General features: G+C 34.9%; 1 protein-coding gene across 1 annotated transcript; it reads left to right on the forward strand.

The window, feature by feature from the left end:
- Window positions 1-696: 696 nt before the first annotated feature.
- On the forward strand, window positions 697-10,073 carry LOC110460471. Its single transcript, XM_021513403.1, has 4 exons — window positions 697-1,044; window positions 3,465-3,594; window positions 4,875-5,029; window positions 6,457-10,073. The coding sequence occupies exons 1-4, from the start codon at window positions 873-875 to the stop codon at window positions 6,708-6,710; spliced, it is 711 nt and encodes a 236-aa protein (XP_021369078.1). The 5' UTR covers window positions 697-872; the 3' UTR covers window positions 6,711-10,073.
- The last annotated feature ends 582 nt before the right edge of the window (window positions 10,074-10,655 follow it).

Here is a 10,655-nt window from a genome sequence, read left to right on the forward strand (position 1 = left end):
CACGGCGCCACCCGACCACCACGGTATGATAATCTGAAGTTCAGGGTTCGAATTCAAGTTTAACCCCACTGAATATTACTCGTATGACGATGTTAACGTTATTGATCGTACTTTGTTATTTTAAGTCCCGCAAGGTATGTATTTCTTTTCAAAAATGTTTACAGTTACCAATACGTAGTTACAGTTTCTGTCAGTCGTACGGGGATCCTTAAAAGCATATACCGTTTTCAATGTTTTCACTTCTTTTCCCGGCCATGTTACCTGGTCAAATGGTTTTCAAGGAAGCGGATTCGAGCAAAGAATCCATGCTCGAGCACGAGAACAGGCCCAGACATTTCGATAGTCTGACAGAGTCATTTAATTGTAGTCAAAAATTCTCCTGGAGGTTCAATAATAAGACAGTTTTTGGATTGTTATAAAACACCCATTGAGTTTGAATAGCCAGGCAGAATTTTTATTATTACCATAACTCAATCCCGGAGTTACAATCCCGGAGTTTCAATGGTCACACAGCATGTATTTTCAATTGTCAAATGAAGCTTATAAGTTTTGAGAAAGGGCATGACAGAACTTACTATTGATCTACGTGGAGTGAGAGGGAGCTGGGAGAGTATGTCACCAAATGTCCCGTACCATAGAAATACGGCACGATATCCCAGCCCAACAACGCGTACAACGCGTATAGCTATACAAAGCATCAGTTTTCATCGCATCCTGCAGACGATCGATAAGCTGTCCCGGTGCTGGTATTGACTGAAATCTACAAGCTATAATTAAGGTCCAGTTATCGCCTTGTCCCACTATTGTACATTCAGAAAATATCACAGGTACAGAAAAGATCTATCAGGTAAGTGTTTGCTGGGTAAACATACATGCGATATTTGCTGCCTTCTGATCAATATATCGGCATAGGTTATAACTGGGACAATACGTCACACGACTCGAGCAACTCAGCATCCAATTGTTGCTATGGCGGCAATATAAACAAGAACAAAATGGCGGCCAAGTGGTTTGGACTATCGATACTGCTGGAGTCCATAATTGGTAAGTGTCGTGCCTTATTTCATTTGTATGAAGTCGTTAGGAGTCTAAATATTAGTTCAACGATAATTAAATGTTTTACGAATTCTGAGTATGTCCTGTCTTCACTCAATTTCTCATATTATTGTACATACAATAGTCCGTCCTACCCACGAATAGGCTTGTTTTATGCATAAGGCTTCATGACGTAAACAAATTGTCATTCTTAATCTGAAGCAAAACGGATTGAGCGTAAGTTATTGTAACATTACATGGACCCTCTCCAAAATTCATTTCATAAATCCACAGATAACAAAATTATTGTCATAATACAAAAAAGTTATGATGAGACTATATCACTGTGAATTACGTGTTCCAACCATATGAGATTATCATTATCTTTTAATGTCAATCGTTATTATATCACTATTTCAATCATTATTATGCTTCGTGTCAATCAGTTTTATCTCGTTGTTTCAATCAATGTTATCCCTTTGTGTCAATCAATATTATCCCGTTGTTTCAATCATAATTACCCTTTGTGTCAATCATAATTATCCCTTTGTGTCAATCATTATTATCTCTATGTGTCAATCATTATTAGACCTTCGTGTAAATCAATGTTTTTCATTTGTTTTAATCAAAATTTTACCTTCGTGTAAATCAATATTATCCCTTTGTGTAAATCAATATTATCCCTTTGTGTAAATCAATATTATCCCTTTGTGTCAATCATAATTATCCCTTTGTGTCAATCATGATAATTCCTTTGTGTCAATCATTATCATCCATTTGTGTCAATCATTATTATCCCTATATGTCAATAATTAGTATACCTTCGTGTAAATCAATATTATCCCTTTGTGTCAATCATAATTATTCCTTTGTGTCAATCATAATAATCCCTTTGTGTCAATCATTATCATCCCTTTGTGTCAATCAGTGTAATCCCTATATGTCAATCATTAGTATACCTTCGTGTAAATCAATATTATACCTTTGTGTCAATCATAATTATCCCTTTGTGTAAATCATACTTATTCCGTTGTTTCAATCATTATCATCCCTTTGTGTCAATCATTATCATCCATTTGTGTCAATCAATATTATCCCTTTGTGTCAATCATTATTATCCCTTTGTGTCAATCATTATCATCCCTTTGTGTAAATTAATAGTATCCCTTTGTGTCAATCATTATTATCCCTTTGTGCAATCATTATTATCCCTATATGTCAATTATTATTATCCCTTTGTGTCATTTAATATTATCCCTATATGTCAATCATTATTATCCCTTTGTGTCATTTAATATTATCCTTATATGTCAATCATTATTATCCCTTTGTGTCAATCATTATTATCCCTTTGTGTCAATCATTATCATCCCTTTGTGTAAATTAATATTATCCCTTTGTATCAATCATTATTATCCCTTTGTGTCATTTAATATTATCCTTATATGTCAATCATTATTATCCCTTTGTGTCCATCCTTATTATCCCTTTGAGTCAATCATTATCATCCCTTTGTGCAAATTAATATTATCCCTTTGTGTTAATCAATATTACCCCTTTGTGTAAATCAATGTTATCCCTTTGTGTCAATCTTTATTAGCCCTTTGAGTCAATCATTATCATCCCTTCGTGTAAATTAATATTATCCCTTTGTGTTAATCAATATTACCCCTTTGTGTCAATCAATGTTATCCCTTTGTGTCAATCTTTATTATCCCTTTGAGTCAATCATTATCATCCCTTTGTGTAAATTAATATTATCCCTTTGTATTAATCATTATCATCCCTTTGTGTCAATCATTATTATCTCATATGTCAATCATTATTATCCCTTTGTGTCATTTAATATTATCCCTATATGTCAATCATTATTATCCCTTTGTGTCAATCATTATCATCCCTTTGTGTAAATTAATATTATCCCTTTGTGTCAATCAATATTACCCCTTTGTGTCAATCAATGTTATCCCTTTGTGTCAATCAATATTACCCCTTTGTGTCAATCAATGTTATCCTTTTGTGTCAATCAATGTTATCCCTTTGTGTCAATCATATTTATCCTGTTGTTTCAATCATAACTATCCCCTTGTGTCAATCATAAAGATCCCTTTGTGTCAATCATTATCATCCCGTTGTTTCAATCTTTTTAACATTGGTATGCAAGGCAGTACCGTTCAAACATATTGCCCAGGTTGCACAACCGTGCATCATGGAATATGTTTTAACAGAATCCTTCAATATATATACACCAGGATAGCTATATATTGGAAATAACGCACTGTGTCATTAAACTAATTATTTTCAATGTCACTGAATCAAGTCCTTCAGCCGACGTGACGTCCCTTTTGTGTGAGTCATAATGCGTTGATGTCATCAGGCAGCATGACACAAATTTACACTCTAATGATTTGACGTTTATTTGTTTCCAGGAAGTGTAGCGAGTCGTTGTTACTATGGATACTTATCGTACTACACACGGTACTCAAGCTACTATTACCTCTCCTACTACTGCTCAAACGGTTGCTGTGGTTACTACTACGACGCAAAATGTTGCAACAGGTATGTATACAGCAAAAGTAATTACAAATTGGGAATTTGTGTGTATATATAGGATCTTACATGAGTTTCCATATCATATGAGATCTATGAAACGAGACTAAGAATTTTTCATTTTAGCGACCCTCTGCTGAGCTAAAATGAAAAATTCGTGACGAGTTTCATACATTTCATATGAAATGAAAACGAGTGTAAGATTTTTTTTATCACATAATCAAGATTTACGGCATTTATTCGTGTTAAACGATAATTTTCATGCAATGTAAAAAGCCGCCATTTTGACTCCAGTGCGTGACGTCACAAATGAAACAATTAAAACTTACAACCAATCACAGGGCTGATAGGTTATATTGCATAGGTTAATACGCAAAAAAATATGACATGGGTATATTCACTAGATAACACAGTAAATATGTGATAAAATATACAATTATTGTGAAATTAGATGATTCAAACTTCTGTGAAAACTTCCTAAAACCGAGTTGTGTGTGGTATCACCCTCGCCCCGAACACCAGAGTTATGCATATATTGCTGATGTTGGTATAATGTTGATTTCGGGCAGACAAAATAAAGTATCATTTGATAACATCTGTAATCTTTTTTGAAGGATTTTGATTTGGAACGTAAACGGAATCGCTCAGTTTTTAACCTGAAATCAATTTTTCGTATTGTTTTTTAAATATGCTCATATCTGATTGGTCGTATGATGCCAATATCAAAATGAATCCGCACTATTCTATCTTGTCAAACATGAATACCTAATAATTATCTTCAAATGTATTTGGGTTTTTTTCTTATGAATTCTTAAAGTATAAATAAACAAAAACTAAATCGGTGCTTATTTACAACATAATATGTGAACATTATTTTTTGATTTTTTTAAACTTGTCATTATCCCTATATCTTACATGTCTAAATCGGTAAATCTGAATGCAGTGGAGATACTTTAAATAACAGGGCTTAAGAATGTAAAGACACTCTCCAAGGGATATTCACACTGATATATTTCATTTTAACCAACTCACCGTGTCCTCCCGGAAAATATACGATTAAATCTGATTCAGGTCCTATCAATAAGGATTTCCTCTATAGCTTATCTAAATTTAAATGATTAACATTCGATTGCAAATAAAGGTTTCCTTTCTTAAACTGATGAATTTACGCGACATGTTCATTGGACCCCACGCCAGGCCAGTGACGTTCAAATTAATCCCTGGCCCGCACTTACGAAAACGCCCTGTGGTGGTTGGATGACAATGTGATATATTTTGTGTTGTTCTAGTGCCGGGACGATAGCCGGGTCTGTAGTGGGTGCATTCGTTTGTATAGCTGTCGTGGTGGGTGTGGTCGTATGTTGTTGGATGAGCAAAAAGCGGGCGAGGCGTGGGGTCGTCGTTCAACAGGGACAACAAGCAAACACTACCACAGTGGCCGTCGGTAAGTACCCATGCTCCAAGCAGACGAGAATGATAGATTGCTATCAATAAAACCAGAAGAAAGAAAATTATTAGAAACAGAAAAATATATAATTAGCAGAGCAATCATAGAAAGCGTGCATCAAAATTTGCATCCTCGATCTCTCTGCACCTCTGGAATATGTCATAGCAAATGATGAAACAAGAAGACTAGTCTGATCCTATGATTTACATTAAAAGAATCTCGCGGTCGCGTAACGGTAAAAAACGACTGACTTTGAAGTCGTTTGGCGCCCTTTGTAATCTTCAAAGGACAGGTATCAGCCTAGCGATTGGTCAGGTTTTGTTACCTGAGACCAATCAAACAGCTGGCATAGTGCCTTCAATTTTGCTATGACATATTCAAGGGGAGCAGAAAGCGTTACAGTGTAGTGAGCGTAACCCCTGGAGTATCGAGGATGCAAAAGTTGTCTGCAAAACGTTCCTTTCTCTTTACATAGATATACACACTTTATTCATTTACGGTACTCCTATTTCTCTGAATACCGTGCTATTGTAATTACAGCTTTGACAATTTCCGAGTCGTTAGTCAGCCTATTGTATATCCTGATAACCAGGTCCTGTGTTATTTCCGGAAAGGTTTTATATTGTTTTACATTATTTCCGGATTGATCATTCCTATTTTATATCCGTATGAGCTAGCGTTATGCTTTTCAGGTCCTATGTTGTTTCATCCTAGATACTATAGGGGTACGTTTACTTTTGCTCTCTGACCCCTTGGGATATGTCATATCACAGGCACGCTGCTAGCTATTTGATTGGTCTCAGGTGAAAAAAAGAAACTGACCAATCGCGAGGCTGATACATGTACCTGTCCTATGAAGATTACAGAGGAGCGACATCCGACTTCAAAGCCAGTCAATTTTACCGTTACGCGACCGAGATATTCTTTTCGTGTACATCAAAGGACCAAACTAGTCTTCTCGTTTCAGCAAACATTGAGCCTTCGATTTTGCTATGATATATCCCAGGGGTGCAGAAAGCGAAAGTGAGCGTAACCCCTGGACTATCGAGGATGATTTTGTTTCCGATTTTAATAATCTTATATTGTTTCCAGATTTATAACTCCTGTCCTATTTCCGGATTTATTTGTTTTATTTCATTCCATCAACTACTTCGATATTACATCCTTAGAACAATTGATTTTTTCGTGATGTTAAAAATGTTTTCTGTACACGTGTACAAATATATCACAGCAAAATTCTTACACACAAGTGTCCTAAAAGTAATCTAGAATTGTTCTGAACTAGTAAATGAACTCAAATATGGATGCCGGATTTCTGCTGTGAGACAACCCTTTATCTTATTCCACGCGCATTATTTTTGTTATATATTGAAGAACATCAGCGGCTATGAATTTGACAAGGTGTCTGGTATTGTTTCTTGCAGTTCATTCTCAGCAGCAGCAGCAGCAGCAGCAGCAGCAGCAATACCCGCCCCAGCCGTACGGACAGCAGATGTACTACCAGCCACAGATGCAACCCCAGCCACAGTATTTCAACCCTGCCTACCCCCCTCCCCCTCCCATGCCACCCGTAGGAGCAGTCAACAGCTACCCGCCCCCTCCCGCCTACTCAGGTCCCGAAGGACTCCCTCCGGCGGGAACTGCTCCCATGAAGCCAGCTTACATGCCCACCCGCTAGAAATGGACACTGCTGAGAAACACAAGAAACAGTCCAGAAGTCGAGGAACATGAGTAATATATAGACATACTTTTTGAAATGTGTTATTTATAACATTCAAAGTTTTATATATTTGTAAAATGGAAATGCTGAATTAATAATGGTTTTGTGCGTTTTAGTTATTGTGATAAGTGATTCTTTTGAATTATATTTATGATTATCATTTTCAATTTTGTAATAGTCATTCATTTTTACTATTTCAAAGTACATTGATTTTCTAAAAAAAAACAGAAAAGAAAAACAGAATACAAATAATGGATATTTATGATGAGTTCAAGTATCTTCATCATTGTTTAGGAAATCGAATTTAAGTTCAGGTAAAATTTCATTCCATAACCAATCGCTATCAAATTTATATCCAGGCCCGGAATCATCAAACAATCTTAGACTTAAGTTTTTGCTTAGCCAATCACGTATGACGTCACTTTTCATGACGTAATTTAAGATAGGTTAAGTCAAAACTTACGACAACTCGAGACTTAAAGATCGTGTCATGATCCTGAGGCCAGGTATCGTGTTGGAGGTTCCCTTGATAGGTGTTTAAATAACATAAATTGGAAAGTTGTTGAAGTGACCTCTAAACAGAAAAGGTCTCTTGAGCAGCTTTGACTGTAGTTTTTGCTAATTGTTTTGCAGCAAATTACATATGTAATATAATTGTAAGGCACTTATATTTAACATATACATTGTAATTGGTGTATTTTTGTAACGAGAAAAACATGTTACGATTTTCTTTATAAATGTTTATTTTCTTTTCATTGTTTATATATTTTTTTACTTATTCCTGTTTTTTCTATCAGAAAAGGTTTTGTTATCTTGTTTTCATAAACGCGTTTTTTTACGATATATATGTTTGATACCATATCATGGTTAATTGTTATAATCAAACACCAACCTATCTTGTGTTTAACCTACATACAAATCAAACAGTTTGACAATAATCATAATCCGAGGTTCTTATATACCGCTAAATCACGACCTAGTTCATAGGTCTTCTCAAAGCGGTTCACAAATTGTACAAATGTTGGGCAGATTGGTAGAATATAGGTTCGATCTGTTCAAAATAAATAAATAGCAATATAAATTACGTAAACACATTGGATGATATTCTGAAAAAACAAACTGGATTAAATATATTCAACATATGAGTGAACAGTGAAGACATCAACACCAAAGTAAAGTTGTTAATGACACACACACACAATAATAAACAAAATACAAAATCCGGAGTCGAACACGGGGTGCTTTGAAAAAATAAATAAAAATTACTTCCATTTTACCTAACCGACAACGGCCTTTTTCTATCCTAGAAGATATGTTTGGAATAAAGATATATTTTAATTTCTTCACAATCTAGTCATAATAGAAATACGTTCAATGTTTAATTGTCTACAGAGTGCCGAAATATTCGTTAAAAACAAGCCCTGTTTGTTTCCGTGACCTACAATCGATATATTTCCTTCGATGTATGATTGTTACGACCTCCATGTCAATGTTCCAGTGATAGATTTAACTATTGTAAATATTCTTACATTTCTGAAATATGAGTCTTTTTTTATTCGTGATAATAATAAAATCATTTCACTGTGTAAAGAAGATGAATACATTGTTTTTAATTTAGCGAGAGAGAAAAAATGCCAATAATGAGTTACTTCCCTTCCCATACCCTGGATACGTATATGGTTAAGAGCACGGCTTTGTTTTACATTTCATTTAGCATTAGTGTAATACTCATATGCAAATATATATATCAGAGACCGTACAAGATACTTCAGCAAAACATTCTCTTAAAATATGAATAATTGACACAAAAATAGAAATTTATATCTCAACGGAGTATCTACCTTAATTGTAGGCAAAACTGGAGTTCACAAGGGACAAGAACAGGGGACATGTGTCCAGAAGTATATTGGGACGGTATTTATGAAACCGTTATCAAAATATAAATATTTGACACAAAAATAGAAATGTAAATCTCAACGGAATATTTACCTAAAGTGTAGGCAAACATAGAGTTCACAGAGACAGTAGCCAGGGAATAGTGTCCAAAATTATTTAACTGTGTTTCAGTCATATTACACTATTTGTACATTTCAACAACAGCTTGTGACTTATTCATCCTTTTAAAATTAGTCGCTTTTCCATATTGTAAAATATTTGTAAATGGAACATTCTTCTCATTCAATTAAGAATTTAAATAACATTTTTTAACTTGAAAAATATGGCTAACCTTCTTTCGAGAAACATCAATGCAATAATTGTACGCTTTTCCTATCTCTCCTTTCTCATCCCTTACCAGAAGTTGCCTTTTTGAGCTAAGCAGCAATAATACATATTCTGTATTGTTAATTGTAAATAATAGTTAGCCCTTTGCCTATCACAAAGCCATATGAAATATCTCTTCGATTTTTAAGGAATATTATCATAGAATATACTGTCTCTTTATGTTAATATTCTTGGGATATTTTGCTTCAGAATATATTATTTAAATCCAGTGACCGATTCATTCCGTAAATTGACCTTTAATAAGACAAGAAATCCATTTAGAAAGTATTTTTAGCGAAACTACTGGGACGCTATTTATAAAACCGTTCTCATGCTCGAACTCGGATTCTGTGTTGAGACCAACTTCTTGTTCAGAGGATAAAAAATTAAAGATACATCACGCTTTGTCAATGACTTGGAAGCATGTTAGAGAGATTTAAACCCAGATTTATTTTCAGTATTTACATTTGCCTTTCTTGGTGTGTCGCATAATTTAAGTGAGTTACAAGAAAGTTGGTTTCAACTCAGAATCCATGCATGATCATAAAAGTGTTTTCATGAATACCGGCCCTGGTCCGAGTCTTATGAAACCTCCTTGGCGTACGATTTTCTATCCATTACTAAGGTGAAGGAGAACTTTTTTTACGTAAGGGGACATTTACGTGGCTAGAGTCTGTTAGCACAGGAATAGATAAGCCAACGAATATGACTTATGTTTATTTATGTTATGGTGCCTGCTTTATGTTTTATGCATTTGATAATACGTTCAAAACCATTAATATCTTCCTTCCGTGTATGTATGAATTTCTATCGCTGACTACTGTAACAATGCCTTAAGCTCTCAAGTGGCCTATCCGTTGTAATTATGCAAAATTATATCACAACAATTTCTCATTCACAGTTTATCTTGTTCCAATATTTTTGCACAGTATACATAAATAACACGGCTAGAGAAACAAAGTGAGCTTTAAAAGCTCTTAATTTTCTTAAATACAAACTTTATTTATTTTACAACAAGTATGAAACAAGTTATTTCAACTTTTATTAATCACTCTTGTTAGCCTGGGTGTTAGCGCGCGGGGGTCTTAATGTGGGAGGAAACCGGAGCACCCGGAGAAAACCTACATGGTCGGGCAGGTGTCCCCATATCTTTTCCCGTTCGATCAGGGAATCGAACCCCGGCCGCCTTGGTGAAAAGCAAGTGCGCTATACACTGCCTATCCGGCCACCATACGTTCTTGTTTGTGTGCTTGCGATTCAATTCACTTAGTCTTAAATGCAATCACGTAGAAGGGTTTTTTCTGTGGAGACTAGTTTCTTCGAGGTTTTTTTCTAAAGCCTCGGATTGAGTATCGATCTTCTGAATGACGACCACGGTCCAGTTGTCCAAAATCTCATTCATCTTAATCACTGTATAATGACATTTTTCAACCTCTTATAAGTTGGTCAATGTACAAGTTAAAACCTCGCAATTTTGCAAGTAGTTTTACTCTTCTAAAATATTTGCTGTCTATAAAGTTTTAACTCTGTTAATAGTTTTATTTTAAAGACACAAAAGAATTAAAATCACTTATTAAGCTAATTACCTATTGAACAATTGGACCAAGATACATTATTCAATATATTGTTAATACCATTGTT

Source organism: Mizuhopecten yessoensis, unplaced genomic scaffold (genome assembly GCF_002113885.1).
Source record: "Mizuhopecten yessoensis strain PY_sf001 unplaced genomic scaffold, ASM211388v2 scaffold10409, whole genome shotgun sequence".
In the NCBI taxonomy this organism is placed as follows: Eukaryota; Metazoa; Mollusca; class Bivalvia; order Pectinida; family Pectinidae; genus Mizuhopecten; species Mizuhopecten yessoensis.